At 39.6% G+C, this 16,539-nt stretch overlaps 1 protein-coding gene and 1 long non-coding RNA gene across 2 annotated transcripts; one reads left to right on the top strand and one right to left on the bottom strand.

Moving 5' to 3' along the window:
* The first annotated feature begins 254 nt into the window (after positions 1-254).
* Positions 255-2,678, top strand: LOC128782482 (uncharacterized). The gene is made up of 3 exons (XR_008428804.1): positions 255-341; positions 2,058-2,159; positions 2,505-2,678. It is a non-coding gene; the product is annotated as an uncharacterized LOC128782482 (long non-coding RNA).
* Positions 2,679-4,352: 1,674 nt separating this feature from the next.
* Positions 4,353-13,746, bottom strand: MINAR2 (membrane integral NOTCH2 associated receptor 2). The gene is made up of 3 exons (XM_053932880.1): positions 13,582-13,746; positions 5,474-5,719; positions 4,353-4,529 (listed from the first exon to the last, which is right to left on the bottom strand). The coding sequence occupies exons 1-3, from the start codon at positions 13,744-13,746 to the stop codon at positions 4,353-4,355; spliced, it is 588 nt and encodes a 195-aa protein (XP_053788855.1).
* Positions 13,747-16,539: the final 2,793 nt, after the last annotated feature.

Raw genomic sequence — 16,539 nt, forward strand, 5'->3', positions numbered from 1 at the left:
ACGAAGTTTCACTGACTACATAGGAGTCTTTGCTGCTATTTTAGTTGATTACTATTGGAATAAAAATTTTTAAATCAGGCCTATTGTAAAATGCAGACAAACCCAATGGGAAGAATGATGATGTCTAACTCATTTTCAGAAGGCTGAATGATTTATTTTAACTATGCTATAATATACTATATAAAGGAAAATACTAAAACTACATACCTACTTTCTCTAACTATCATATCTAACTACTCACAACTTGTGACCCTGTTCGTGAGAGTCCAGACACAGGTGGACGGAATTGGCCATCAGGCTCAAGCAATCCTCACCAGAATCCAATCAAGCAATCACCCCAGGTAAACTATTCTCCAAGCACATTCCACATGAGAAAAACAAGGAGCAGAAATAGAAATTGTTTTCTCTTTCTTTCTTTCTGTGCACCTCTATGAAAAATCCTAAGAGAGAGAAATGTGCTACCACACAGGCCAAGATTTATTTATGTTCTGATGCAAACTTGACTTCTTTCTTATCCTTAAGCATTTGGTTAAAGTTTTATTGAAGTTAAGTTTTCTGCAGGGCTGCAGGAAAGGGACTTCGGGGTCCTTGTTAAGGGCAAGCTGATCATGAGCCAGCAGTGTCCTGGCAGCCAGGAGGACCAATTGTGTCCTGGGGTGCATCAGGCATAGCAGGGCAAGGAAGGGGATTGTCTCACTCTGCTCTGCACTGGGGCAGCCTCACCTTGAGTTCTGGGTGCTGGTCTGAATATCACAATATAAAAAGATATTAAGCTATTGGAGAGCATCTGAAGGAGGGTTGTGAGGATGGTGAAGGGTCTAGAGGGGAAGCTGTGTGAGGAGTGGCTGAGGTCACTTGGTCTGTTCAGCCTGGAGGAGACTGAGGTGAGATCTCACTGAGGTCTTCAACATCCACACAGGGTGAAACAGGGACAGGCACCAACCCCTTCACTCTTGTGACCAGTGACAGGACTTGAAGAAATAGAATGAAGCTGAGTGAGGGGAGGTTTAGGTTGGATGCCAGGAAAAGGTTTTTCACCCAGGGGGTGGCTGTGCCCTGGAACAGTCTCCCCAGGGAATTGGTCACAACACCAAGCCTGACGGAGTTCATGAAGTATTTGGACAATGCTCTCAGGCATTCTTGGGATGAGATTCTTGGGGTGTCCCATGCAGGGCAAGGAGTGGGACTTGATGATCCTGATAGGCCCCTTCCAATTCAGCATATTTTATGATTCTATGAAAGTATGAAATTATCTGTGTTAGTGTGCTCTCAGGGTAGGAAGAGACCAATGAATGTAGATTATAGAGATTACTTACTGGAAAGTTACCTAGTAGAGTTGTTTCATTCATGGAATTATATAATGATTAAGGTTGGAAAACACTTCTAAGATAATCAGTGCCAACTCTTAAATCAGCGCCACTGTAATGACCACTAAACCGCATGCATACAAACCATGTCCATATGTTTCTTGAACACTTCCATAGGTGGTGACCCTCTCACTTCTCTGGGCAACCTGCTCCAGTGCATGACAACCATTTCAGTGAAGAACTTTCTTATAATGTCCATTCCCAACCTTCCCTGGCACAACTTGAGGCCATTTCCTCTTGCTATCTGGGGAAAGAAGCTGACACCCACATGTCTACAACCTCTTTTCATGTAGTTGTAGACAGTGACAACGTCCCACTGAGTCTCCTTTTCTTATAGCATTTTAAGCACTTTTGGAATACACTAAACATTCTGTTCTCTAACCACCAATACTGATGCTAGTTTATTATGAGTGTTGTGTGATGACTTATCTTCTTCAGTCTCTGTCACTAATGAATTAAAAGAACCCTAAATTACCCAAACCAACAAAAACAAAAAACTCACATGACAAAAGAAAGCAGACACAGCAATGTCTATTAACCTTTTTTTTTCCCTACAAGATATGTAAAGTTTATACTGCACCACATGGTTAAAGGAGGGGTGTCTAATTTACTGTTTTTAGAGGTAGCACATGGCACAAAGGATCCCAAGGCTCCACCACTCTCCCCTGATGAAAAGTCTTTGTCTTTCAGTTTGCTGAGCTGGTTGGTTCCTCTCAAAGTATTCGAGTATTGTCCATTTTCCCGTTACCAGCAGCACAGCTGGCATTTACACAGACAATGGGCTCTCCCCATGTAAGTACTCTCCAAAGGGCGCAGCAGCAAGCCCCTTCCTTCACGGGCGGGCAAACACTCCCGCAGGGCACGAAAGAGCCTTCCCTTCCCTGCCGGCACTCCGCACGTTTGCGCACCTTCCCGGGAACACGCAGGAGCCGCGGAGTCCCTCCGCCCGCCGCGCTCCGCCGCGAGGGGTCACCAAAGGAACCCGCATCGCGACGGCGCCTGAGGATCGCAAAAAATAGAGCAACCCTTCCCCCACATCCAAGAGAAACATGACATTATTAAAAAAAAAAAAAGTTACAAGCGGCATCTTCGCTTGATACGCTGACACGTTTTTCCTGTTTGCTGGCTTTCTGCTAGGTGACAGCAGTGAAATTGGAGTAAAACCGCCCGTAGTCAACTTGTGGAGAAAACAGCTTTATCCTTTCAGCTAAGCCCTCACAGAGTAATGCAGTTGAGAAACTCGCGTTATTGGCGGTTTTCCTGGAAATTACAGAGCTCTTTGCTTTTAGGCTTCCAGACTACCGGCCTCAATAATTTACAAAAGTACGTCTCTGCATTATATGCAATGCATTTAAAGCAAATGTACTTGGGCTGGGAAAAAAGTCAAGTATTGTTGGTTTAATGTTATTAGTTACTTCATAATGGCAGCTATTAGTCTTGTAAAATACTCCCAAGTTCTTATTTTTGTAAACTGAACGGGCCTGATCTTTCAGACAAGAACCCCCATCTGCACTGAAACTGCAGCAAGTCGGGAGACTGAGTTCCTTATATATTTACAGCAATGTCCAATTTTGTAACAGGGATATTAATTTTATGCACGTGCATTTAAATGCTGCTACTCTTTTACTGTTGTCTGCAGACCAGATTAAAGCAGTTAATTTTAGCTTGAATTTTTTCAGGTTGAATCTTCAAACTAATTATAGTACAAGCTAGAGTAGGGTCCAAGAAATTACAGCACACAAAAGAATCAGTCATGGACTAGATGAGAAGAAAGGAATGAAATACACTTGTCTGAAGATGAATTCATCTTGACATGAGTTGAAGCACTGTAAACCTGCTGTAGGTAGAGCACATTCTAGAATTCAGAGGGGATAGTACAAACCTTCTACCTTAGTTCTATTCTTGACTAATCCAAAGTATTTTTTGTGGGACAAAAAGCAGATCTGGTATAACTTCAACTTTCCAGATTATGTGCATCTGTGAGATTCTCGTTCAAAAGGGAAATCCCTATCTCAACAGTATTCATAGCTCCTTAAATACCAAATACAGAGGTATAAAGTGTTTGCAGCACCTAGCGTATCTTTTCAGAAAGATAAGTTCTTGTCTCCCTGTTCACTCATTTTTTATTTTGTAATTTTATCTCATGTTTTGATTTTCCTGAATTATTTTGAGGTATATTAACTTAACGGTCTCTGTGCTCTAAACATGTCATTTTGTTCCTTTAATTTACAAAGATCCTTTTTCACAGCCTGGTTATATAACTTTAATATTTTTAAGGTGTATTAATTCCAGTATATACTCCTGTACTCCACATATTTTGTTGAAAAAAAAAATAATGTCACTCCATCTTTTGGGATGACAGAAATATAATTAAAGAATATGACCTAGTGATGGAAGAACTTTGTCACAGGTTACGGATTTTTTTTGCTAGAAACTCGGTGATTGATTTTCTGTTTTTCTTCTCTGAAAAAGTGTAAGAAAATATGTGTTTAGGCTGGCTTTTACTGTGTGCTGCATCATTGCAGCAATGCACTCAGTGACTAAGTAATGTGTTAATTTTTTTTTTATAATTCTTGGCAATATCTTGAATGATGCTTTAATTATACTTTTCTATATTATAAAAATAGCTATCATAAAAAGACAAAGAGGATGGTAGCTGTTTATTAGAACAAATAGTCAGCTGGTTCTGTGTACACATACCACACATACTGACTTAAATCACTAGACTAAAGAAGGCATAAAAAAAGATAGAGAACAGTTTTCTTTTTAAATTATACATGTAAGGAGACATTCAGCCATACACAGAATATTTGTCTCTTTTCAGGGTCAATTCCTTGTGCTGTACAGGAATATTCTGAAGAAGTGGTGTCAAGCAAATTGTGTTTGTGACGAAAAAAAAAAAAATGAAATTAAAATAAAACCAGAGAAGGAAATTGTTTAATAAAAATATTTATTGAAAAAAATTTTCATCATCGTTTGACTAAGCTAAGTAAGTAAAATGCTAAGTATGATTACAGTAATTAGGATGCAAATGGCTAGTACCATGAGCAGAATGATTCGGCAATATTTTGAACGTTTTTTTCCTCGCTCCTTTTTTAACAAGGTATCATATCCAGGAGTATAAATATCCCCCATCCAGAACTGCAGATCATTAGGATTTTCCTAGAAGAAAAATTAGAAAATGAAATTATTTTCTCTCTTTTACACACAAATCATTAGAACATACCCTGAAGTATTTTGGCTATCATCAGACACTGATTAATGAATTTAAGATATAACAACACATATGCAAGATACTTTCACTTGAATGTAGGTTGTGCTACTTTCCAGATGCTGCAAATGTTCCACTGGGGAAAATTAAAACCACACTTTTCATCCAGGAACCAAAAGTAGGACACCAGCCATTGAAATGTGTTTGAAAACCCAGAACAAACCATGTTGTCTTCTCAAGAAGAGATGTCATGCTGTATAAACACAGTTCTGACTCCCTTTTCAAAAAACAGAACAGCAAAAAAAAACACAAAAACCAAAAAAAACCCCACCACCAAACCCCCCCCAAAAACAACAACAACAACAACATCAACAAAAAAAAAAACAAAACAACAACAAAACAAACAAAAAAAACCCAAACAAACAAACAAAAAAAAACACACCAAAAAAACAAAAAAAACCAAAAGTAATCTTAGAAGTGATTTGTGCCAACCCATGGGGAGGCAGGATCCTGTATAGTGTGGATGAGACTGAGAAAAACATATGTAATTTAATAACAGAATAACATTTATAAAGTGACTATATAGTATTTAAGTGCCAAATTTGTAGCTCTTCCCTCTGTAAATAGGGAAGCTGAGTTATACAATGTTATGGTTTAAGAGTTCCTCTAATCAGATGTCATGTACTGTAAAATTGAAATTCCTGGAATCTCAGCAGATATGTAGACTTCTTTCCTGATAAAACTCATGTTAGTGTCATGTCTGTACCAGAAAATACCTCCACAGTTACTTCTGTAATCCCACCTAAAGATCCAAGAGAGCTGCATAGCGGTTTATGCACACATCACACATTTCACAGCAATTCACTTGCTCAAACTCAGCACAACAGCCAATTACCTTTATGTGGCTGGCCAAGTTAGAACGCAGTGACTGTCTGTCATACTCTTGCACAGTCCAGGAAGGGGTCTTTTTCTTCTCCTCCCAGTCATCATCAACATGGAAATCACTGTACAATGGGTTGCTCTTGATTGTGGATTTCAGGGTGATGGGAGTAATGTGTTTGCCCAAGGATTTGTCTATTATTTCTTGACTGACCCTGTTCAAGTCTAAGCCTGGCAGCTCAGTGACAGTTCTCTTTTCTTTCTGTAAGACACAAGTTAGATCAGAACCTGGCTTTCACTTGCATTACCTACAATACAGGCCCCCTTCCAGAATTATCACTTGTAATGCAACAGAATCATTTAAAAACTGAACATGCAACCATTTTTCTCCTGGCAAACTTCGGCAGCGAGGGAGCTTAACTGCTCACTCTGGACATATTTCTTCCTTCTAGTGAAAGGAAGAAATCAGGTGGGTACAGTCTGAACATTAAGTTATTTTCCAAATGTGAACTGACATTATAATGCCTGCTGGAAGAAGGCCTCTGCTTTATGAAACAGTGAGAGAGCTGCAGTAGAACATTATAGTTCTGGTGAAACCCATGGATGTGTGATGCAGGAGCAAAGATGTAAGGACAAAGAAGAATGATCACAGGGGCAATGGTATGTAAATGACAAACTCAACTGGAAATGCACCTCTGATAGCAGGGGTGTGGCACAATTCTGTTCACACTCTTGAATGTTAGATCCATTTCAGGATGTCAAAGAGGCTCTTCATTCAACTGAGGGCACTGTCAGAATTCATAGGTAATTAAATATCTGAGCACTTTCCCAATAATAAAAGCTGTTAAATAAGACCTTTTAGAATATGTGGGTGTCAAGGGAGGAAGAGAATAACAGCCCTGGTGGGATCATATTTTTTGAGAAATCACAAGCTGCCTCTTAAAACAGTACTAAGGGCCTCTTTAGGGGTCTGTAAAATAGTAGTTATGATACTTTTCAATCTGTAATTGCCTGGAGGAGTGCAATCAGACTCTCTAATCCAAGCTATTCAGGATTTGTCCCAACCTTCTGTCACCAATACTTTCAATTAACCTGTCACTGACCTGTGGTACCACAGTGTGTCAGCTACCTAAGAGACCTGATTTTTGCAGAGCCTTCGCCTTACACTAACACCTTGCCCATCTCTTAGGATTTTAGAATCGACACAGAGCATATTCATCCCTCCTCACAAGTACTTTTATCCTTAGGAACTTTATGTTGAGTCAAGGAGAGCCTTGGCTTGGTCCAGTGGTCCTGTGTCAGGTATGCTGGGAGGGGACAATACCCACCTCTCTCCTCTCAGAAATCACAAAGATGTGTGCAGCACCTCCTGCACGATGCCCATAAGGTAAAGTGCATATAGTAAACAGCCACTGAAGAAGCTGGGTCCTGAGGAACTTACTTCCATGTAACGATGACTTTCCCTGAATTTTTCACTTTTACTGAGATCTCCTGATGTTAAGGTACTGCAGGCTGGATGGACTTCAGCTGCAAAAGGGCTAGGGGCATGTACTGCTTCTTCTTCCACCTTTCTGGTGGGAGTTCAGGGCATCTGACCTCCTGCACACTGGCTTTGGGAACTGCTTGGACACCTCATCAAGTCAGTGAAGGTCCCTAAGATGACAGCAAACTGTTGGCTTCTTCTGCTTGAATAATTTTCTGCCCAGTTTGTGGGCTGGTGAATCCATTTTTAGTGGAAGTCAGCTGCTGTGTACCAGCACCTACTTCATGACTGCAGTGTCCGTGTGCATGTATAGCTTTGTATACATTAGTCTGAGGCAGGCAGGTGTAGAAGGAAGCATAAGAACTGATTTCCTTCAGAAATTGAAGGTGAAGAAGAGAAAACAGCAGACTTTGTCTAAGAAACTCTAGGAGGAAGCATCATGCTGGTATTGCTATCACTAAATCCTGCAGAAGTGACTAAGCATGTTTCCCATCAATAATTGCCATTAGTAGGTGGGTGGATCCTCAGTGACCTCCCATCCTTCTGTTAGTTCATAATTTCCACATGTCATTCATTAGCCTCCACACATCCCCTGATAATATTACTCTCTGCATTGCAGTTACAGCTGGCACTGAAGCCCTCTGGGCTGTACTGGCCAGATTTCAGCTGAGCTGGTGTTTTTAACTGCCTTTTTTTTTTTTCCTGACTGCATTTTATTTACTTTATTTCTTATTTAATATTTGTCATGACCTTAATGACTCTTCCCTCAGGCTTGCTAAATAGTTGAAGTTGGAGAACATTTTGTTGAAGAACGCAAACCGTCTCACCAGGGGTTGATTGGTCTCCCTAGGCTAAAATGTTGTGAAAAGAATGTGACTTGACATTAATTTTTAAAGCTGTTTTCCATAAAATTCTCCAAAACTTGGGATAGATGGCATGATGCAAAAATTTGTTCATAAAAACAGTGCTTTGTAGCAAAACTTTTTTCACCTACTGTCTGAAGCACTTTTCATGGGGATGAGGAAACTGTGGTGGCTTGGAGCAGATATAGAGAGGGAATAGATTGGGAGGGGCAACCAGTTGTATCATGAGAGCTGGACCAGAATTTGGGGTAGGATATAGTTTGCAGAAATTTTAGAGAACAGACATTGAAGTGACAAACTAATTGGGAGAATGTACTTGAGTACAGCAGATGCTTGATTGTAAAATTTCTGCGGTAGATATGTCCTACAGACTAGTTTGGGAAAAGTAAGGACAAAAGCTGGAATCACATCAAATCCCAAAAGTTTTAAGACTAAGATATCATACAAAGAAATATGAACAATATTGCATTAAACATATGCATTTCTAGAAGCAGAGAAACATAAGGTTAGATAACAAAAATATGCTTGCTAGTATTAATTATTGAAAAAGCTACTTTTTTTGCATTTTCTTTTGAGATTCAAAACACATCCCAATCTTTGTCACAGACTCTGAGTCATGCAGCAAATGTTCAAATAAAGAGAAAAATATTGTAAATTTAGGTATCAATATCCATTACAGAATTCATACTATATACACTGAATATAAAAAGACAGTGTGAATGAGGCTGGAACAGAACAAATCAAAGGCTGTTTATGTTGTTATTCACTGAATGGAAGGAGCAAACAGCAAATACTCAAAGAAGCAGTATTAGGGAGAACACTGAAAATTGTAGGTGAAATGAGTTTCTGAAATACTTATTTAACAAGCTGAAAAGTGCTCAACTCTGCAAACACATAACTGTGTTTCATCTACATATAGCTCATGAGCAAAAGCAGTGTTATAACTGGTTAATAACTCATTTTTCACTGAGAAAAATATGTTCCTCTTTGACAGACCCAGAGAGCTGTTACATACAAGTACTAGTATTCTGTGAAAAGCCCAGAGATCTACAGAGAGTTGATGTTAGTTCCATTACTGAGTCAACATGTGCCTACTCCATATTTTTTCTTGCTGATTATTTTATAATGCAAATTATGCATACCTTACAATACATATAACTAAAGTTATAATTTAGTCTTTATTACTAGGAAACATTTTTATCTTGACTTCATCCTTCTGTTCCCACTTCTATTGTTGATAGCACTGAAACAACCCAAGAGCCTAAACATTTTTTTCTCAGCCTGTGATATGAGGTATCACCCATCAAACCCAGGACATCAACAGTTAAGGCTAGACCTTGGTTTCAAGCCCCTCTACCTGAAAGAAGAGAACAAAGAGACCAATAAAAAATTAAGGAAATATACTTCCTGGAACTCAAGCTTTTCTTTCCTTTCCCCCCAGATAGAACCAGTTTCTCTGTTCCCATGGCCAGCCCCAGTTTCCACTTGATGTTGGCAATGATGCTCAGGGAAAGTAAGAAATGCTGTTGATGGGCAGCTACAACTAGAAGTTTTAACCAAGGCAGTCCTACAGAAACTTACAGTCACAAAATACTGCAGGATTTGTTTCATAACAGCCTTCTCAATCCTAATGAAAGTGACTAGAAGGGTGGTCATTATATTTGACAGTAGTTTGTTTAATACTATAACCCTCTGTTGTGCAAAAACCCTTGTAACAGATTGTGGAGGACCCTCCCTGCACTGGTAGGGTAATTTTTCTGATGTAGAGAACTATTTTGAAGGCAAACAAAATGTCTGACAGACAAAAAACTTCTAGGGTGTAGCTAAGAATCCCTGTGGTAGGTGCATCAACTGTGTAGGTATTACTACTTTTGCAGCATTTGGAAAAGTAAAAGCTCTTTTGTTATGAAGAATATTAGCACTTGAGAGCTTCATTCAACAAATCACATCTCATAGGAGATGTGATGGAAAAGCAGTCAGGAAGGCAAGGATTAACCAAAGGTACATAAGGAGATAAGAAAGACAGTAGGGCAGACAGCTCACATCAAAGGCTCCTGAGAAGCCTGAGCAGGTCCAGATGAGGCTGCAAAGATGATCAGAGGGTTGAAGCATATCTCCTATTTGTGTGAGCTGGGGTTGTTCAGCCTGGGGAAGAGAAGGCTACAGGGAGACCGTGTAGCACCCTTCTAAAACATACAGATGTCTGACAAGAAAGCTGAAGAGAGAATTTTTACAAAAATAAGACAAGGGAAATGGCTTTAAACTGAAAGAGGGTGTGTTTAGATTAGTTATAAGGATGACATTCTTCTCTGTGAGGATGGTGAGACACTTGAACAGGTTGCCCAGAGAAGTTGTGAATGCCCCATCCCTGACAGTATTCAAAGCCAGGCTGACTGGGGCTTTGAAGACACCTGCTCAAGTGGAAGACATCTCTGTGTTTGGCATGGGAGTTTGCACCAGATGACCTGTAAGGTCCCTTCCAACTCAAACCTTTCTATGATTCTAGAAATGAAACTTTTCTTAAGGAAGGAAATGAAGGGGATCTGGATTCCTTGTCAGAGACATTAAGGCAGCCTCAGGTACTGCAAAACTGAAAAGCCACCTGACATGGACTGGAAAGAGAGGGTTACAAACACTTCAGCCAAAGTGACAGAGATATTTAGACAAAAGTGAATGTTCATATGGACTATTTTAATTGTGCATTATTGAGACCACTTCTTGTAATTAATTGTTTAGTTTAAAAAGTTTTTTTATCTGTCATTGGCAATGCAGCTCTGCAGGGCTGCATTTTTATATGTATATATATTTTGCATTTTATATAATGCAAAATAAAAACTTTTATATAAAAACTTTTGTACAGTTTCAGACAAATGCTCCTGCAAACCTTGCTGCTGGCTCTTGCTGTGGCCATTGCAGTTGTCTAGGGAAGAATAAGGGAGAGAGTGGAAATATGTAATTCACATTTGAGCCAGGGGACAAAGAAGTGATTCTAACCTGGCACCTAACTTACAGATTTTTTAAAACCCTCTTGTCCTGGTATACTGAGAAACAAGCAAGGATAGGACATAGTCATTAACTCATATGTAAGGCTCAAAAAACACCATGCCAAGAAGTAGCATGCTGCTTAGACTGAATGTTCTTTTCTGTCTTCCAAAAAATAGGGGGGCAAAAGGGAAATATAAACAAGAAAGAGAAGTCTGAGAATTGCAGAAAACTACCAGGTTGACTACAGGGGAGACATGCATGAGAAACAGATAGGGAGGATTAATCATCAGGTGTGTGCTGGGCTTTAAAACATATTGTGGGGCAGAGAGTCCAGCAGGACTGGAAATTGTCAGGGGAAATAGTCAGAATGCAGTCAGCAGTGATACATTTGCAAGAGAAAGTCTGTGCTTTTTATGCTGCTTTTCACAGGAAAGGGCCAAAATTCCTGGACTGCTTTATGGTTTGTTTTAGTCAAAGTAGATGATGAAAGTAAATGCTAAGTGGAGAAGCTGTTTAGTTTGCCTGATACCAAAGAGGAAAGTGAGGAGAAAGACAGCAGTTTTTGTCATTACATGAAAGCTGCTTTTTGTAATGGAAACAAATTTTAAAACTTAAAGGTGGAGAAAACACATAAGCACTTCATTGCTTTTGAATTTAAGTGATCTCATAATAAAAGTTTGGAAGAGACCACAAACATACCACTGAGGAGACACTTTGCATAGGGAGACTTGAGTAGCATTAGTTTCTTCAGAGAATATTAACTTCTAAAGAGGGAATTTAGGCTACTTTCAAGGTTTAATGACTTAGGAATCTTTAGATCATGCACACATGTTCTGAAATTAATTCTCTCTCTCCTCCCATTCCCCCTTTTTCCGTTTCTGAATTAACTAACCCTTAACCTCATTATCTCTCTCATCTTGAAGTGAAATATGTTATTCCTGCACCATTAGTTCTCCACTGTGCCATCGTGTTTTCTTCTAATGTCTGGAACTCATCAGTACTTTTCCTTTATATGATTGTCAGCAAAAGGAGAAAAAGAAGGCGAGCTCCTAAGGGAAGAGAATGGCACAATACATTTTATCTGGACAGCTTGAATCCACTAATGACTACATTAAAAAGTATAGATTGTATCCTAGATTTAACACTTATAAAATACACCACTTTGAAAACTCCATTTTTGGAGTCATGGTGAGCACAGACATTTCCTTTGTAACAGCCATCCCGGGTTGGGACACAGAGTTCCAGGAAAACCTTCTCACTGGTGGCAAAAAAGCAGAGCACAAGTCAAAAAGCACAGGGCTCCCTACACAGTTTTAATCCTCCCGCAGCTCTGCAGCCCTGGCTCGGTGACAGTGTGTCCTGATTGACAACAATGGGGAGAAGGATCCCTGCTGTGGAGGAGGCTCTGTGTGTGGCTGCCTCCCTCCTGCATAAAAGAGGGGCTTAGATGGGGGGAGGGGCTGAGGCCAGCATTGCACCATACCCTATAGTTTGGGATCCTTCAGGCTCCGTCCCTTGGTTAGGGCTGTTTGCATGGGACACTACGGGCGACCGCGTGTTCCGCGCCCCAGCTCTCCTTGGGGAGCCGTCAGCAAAGATTATACAACAAGAACAGAGTGGCTGGGGGCAGTGGAGTAGTCAGAGGGAAGGGTGTTTAGGGTAGGGAAGAAGCTAGGTAAAGTAAGGGGGGAGCATGGAAGTGGGTGTCACGGGGGGAGAGGACTTTTGCAGTTGGAAGGGGACTGGAATGGACTCTGGGAGGGAGCAAAGATGATGGGGAGAAATGTCTGAAAAGGGAGAAGTGCAACAGGAAGTAGCTCTAAGAGACTTTCAGCATCATTCTCCTCCCTTCCCCCAGGTTCTTTTGGCTCTTACTCCTCATTCCCCTGGGGAATCAGACCCCTACGCTAAGGATCCTGAGACTGTAGATCCTTCTCCATCACTTTCCTCACCCCCAACCACTTATGTATGTCTCCATCCCTTGACAAGAACCAGACATTGGAGCTTTTGCTCATGCTAGGGGTGAGGAAAGGCAAGGGGCTCCCCAGGCAGCAGGGAAGGAGCACTGTGGAGCAGCAAGTGGGGCCCAGAGGGGTGTGAGCTGATGCAGCTGTACTGCCGCTGATCCAGACATGAACTTCTTCTCTGCCAGCTCCAGGGCCTCTGCTAGGCAGTGCACATTTACGTTTTTACCAAGAAACTGCTGCTACCTCTATATAATAACCTGGATTGATGCAGTTAGCATGTTTCACACTTCTAACAGTTGTCTTTCAGTATACCAGGAAGGACAAAGTTGAATGAGGGAAAAAATGAAGGAAAATAAAAAGGAAGTTGTGGTGAGCTATGTAGATATTTACATTTCTAGCAAGAATCCCTGATGTCCCTCTAATGTGCCTTTTTATAAAGTTTAAGGGATATGACTTCACTTTCAGTTTTAAATCTGGGGCTTTTCTTGCTTCAGAGAGCATATTCCACACACATCTTTAGTACAATTAAGTGGTATTTGACTTCAGTAGACTTTCTGGGAAATGCAATGAAAATGTTACAAAGAGCAGTAGAAATCCTAATACACTGAAATAAAGACAGTAGACCTCCCTGAAGAGACTAACTCTTCTCATGGAGCCTGATCCTCGCTGATGTCCATGGGAAAATACACAGGAATATTAATGATGGCAATTAAGAGATGCAGGAAGCTGAAACTACAGCTGATCTGTCACCATCATGTAATTTTTCTCCTGATCCTTAAAACAAGGTAGAAAAATCAGGAAAATGTCAGCCTCTTTTAGACCTTACCTGTAAATAGACCCTGTTGTGCCACCGCTGCATTCCAGGTAAAGCTGCTTCTGGGAATTTTTCCCAGTTGGCTGGTAGAAAGGCAGAGTTTTTCACTAAAGATTTAACCTCCAGTTGCAGGAATTTATCAGGATGGTTGTTGTTTGGCAAAACAGAGCCGTCCATGTTTCTGTGCTGTAAAGTAATAATGAAAACAGCCCCAGCTTCTGCTTCCTGGCTGTGCATGCTCTTTCTATTATTAATGATGTGAAGAAGGATACGACAGTTTCCTGAAACTGTATCTGACCCCTGTTTGGTATCAGGCTCACTTATAACATCTACCAATGATAAAAGATTGTTTAGAAGTGGCAGAGCAGACAAGAGAAGTTTCTGTAAGTGCCTAGCTTAAGTTTTCAGGTTCAAGGTCTGTTTTGATAGATACATATGTGCTCATTAAAACTAACTGAGTACCAGTGAGTAGATGCATAAGACACTTAAATGCATACCAGCACTTCCTCAAGTTATCTGCCAAAAATGTCAAGCCTACAATACTTCAAAGTAACATTTTTTTCCCGAGAAAATTAGAAGCAGCTTCCAGTCAAAGCAAGTCTTCCTTTTCTGCAGCAGTACCAAGAGGCTCCATTGTGCTGTGTGGGTTGGTACCATTTACCACAACAGTTATGACATGCATTTTTTTTTTAGGGTCAGGGATTTCTTTCACAGTAAATTCTTTTTGACCCTGGGAAATATTAGATTGTTTCAAGTGATTGATAACAGACGTTTTCAGGGAATTGATTCTGCTCCCATTCAAATGCAAAAAATTCACTGTAACTGACTTGAATGATATGGTGTCAGTCCCATCACTTTTATTATTTTATTTTGAGATTTGATATTTTCATCATAATTTTATGAATCTTAAGTCCTTTTGACTTTCAGCTCATGAAATTCTCCTTCTCATTATGGCCTCTATGTATGACTAGCAAAAGTAGCCTCCCCATTCTTATTTGAACCTTTTCTTAAAATATGCATGTTTTTCTAGGATATATTTCATTTTGATGAAATTGCCACAGAGGATAAGCTTTTGAAAGGTCATTGCTTGAAATCCAGGAAAACCTTTTTTTTAATCAAATTTGTGCTGAGAATCAGGGCATAAAAAAAAAAGTAGCTCTTTACTTAGACCATAGAATCAAACAAATCTATTTATCACACAGAAAACAGCTGAAATACAGAAACTAAATAAAAATAGGAAAACATTTTTTAAACCCTAAAGTAAAAATGAATGGTTGGATAAAAATATAGGTTCAATCTGTTATTTACTTAGAAAGCTAATGATGTTTCCTTGCATGTAATTATTCAAGATTATTTTAAAGCATATCTGTTTAAAATTATTAATATTGCACTTTTCAAGTAGATGCTCAAATAAGTTAGCTGTGAGCAGCCACAAATGAGACAGTAGTGACTGTGTTTCTGAGTGGATGTACATGCTTTTGGGGAACCTGGTGCTACATTTACAACTATGTCTCCCCTGTCTAATGAAGCCCTGAAACACTAATACACCTTTCCAGCATACCCTAGGGATTACCATGAAGCTCCTGTTTTGGACTTACCATGACACGTAGTTCTCACTTTTTCCCTGTCCAGTAATAACTAAGAGAGTAATAATTTGTGTTCTAAAATACATACCAACACTACTCCATTGGGCATAAGAACATAAAAGGTATCTTAATAAGTCAGACCTCTCCCAGTCCCAGGATCTATCACTTTGTTTGAAAAGGACAAGAACAAGATGCTGTTTAGGGAGATAGTGTACACCCTGCTACTTTCTGCAGTTCATTCTTTTACTCCCTCAGAAGCCTCAGAAGCCACACTTTTTTCTTTTTTTTTTTTTTTTTTTTTTTTTTTTTCTTTTTTTTTTTTTTTTTTTTGGTGCTGAAGTATCTCTTTTCCAGGCCTTTTATAATTTATAAATTGTCAATAAATTTGTCTAACTGCTTTTCAATAATTCTTCTAGTACGTCCTCCAGAAGCAAGATTCAGAACCTCAGGCCCATCTACCTAAATTGCTTACTTTTATGTATTTTTAAATTAATTTCTATATTAACCATAGCAAGGATGACCTCTTTGCAGTACTGCAAGGTCTTTAAGAAGAGCTCCTCACACAGCTTATCCATCACCTTCAGGATTTTTTAAACTATAGCTATCTCAGTCTCTTTTCAATCTGAATTATCAACCTTTTAAATATCTTGTAAGCCACCTAGTCTATCTCCTTGCTAATTTATTTTCCATTTTCAGTGTGTTGCACTGTAATGCCACGACATTATTCATAAGAATATAGCAACCATAAAGGAATACAATGCTCATGTTGTGGTTACACCAGTTCCAAAAATGGGAAAAATTATGTCTTCCCTTCTGAAATATCCATCAGTTTTTGGTGCTTTTTTTCCTGCTATTCTCATAGCAGTAGTAACTCTCACAGGGCTAGTAACTTCACTTCTGTGACAGCCAGTTGCAAATTCAGTTCTCATAGGAATGGTTCAGGCTATTCTCATAGCTATAATACTTGACATTTACCTACAGCAAAGTTTTTCAGTTAATGTCTTGTCTAGTCACTCAGTTTTGTGTTTCTTGCCAACTAAGTCAGGAGTTAACCAGAAGAGCTTTATGTCACCTGCGTAGATGAAGACCTCAGTTTTTACTCTTCTTCATGCCACAGATGAAAATGCCAAAAAACCTGCTGACTTCTCTGCATCCTGACAGACGACTGTTTTGCTTCCAATCCTTTAATCACCTTTCAAGCCATAAAGATTGCTCCTGTAGTCCTGTGTGAATGCAGTTTCTTGAATATCCTGTAATACTGAACTTTGTCAGAGATTTCTGTGTCCAGCAGATCCTCTTTTCTCCATTCACAACTGAAACCATGCTGACTCTCACCCAAGAGCACAGGCTTATCCAGGTGCTCAAGGATCTTATTTTTTTTTAC

This window comes from Vidua chalybeata, chromosome Z (genome assembly GCF_026979565.1).
Source record: "Vidua chalybeata isolate OUT-0048 chromosome Z, bVidCha1 merged haplotype, whole genome shotgun sequence".
Lineage (NCBI taxonomy): Eukaryota > Metazoa > Chordata > Aves > Passeriformes > Viduidae > Vidua > Vidua chalybeata.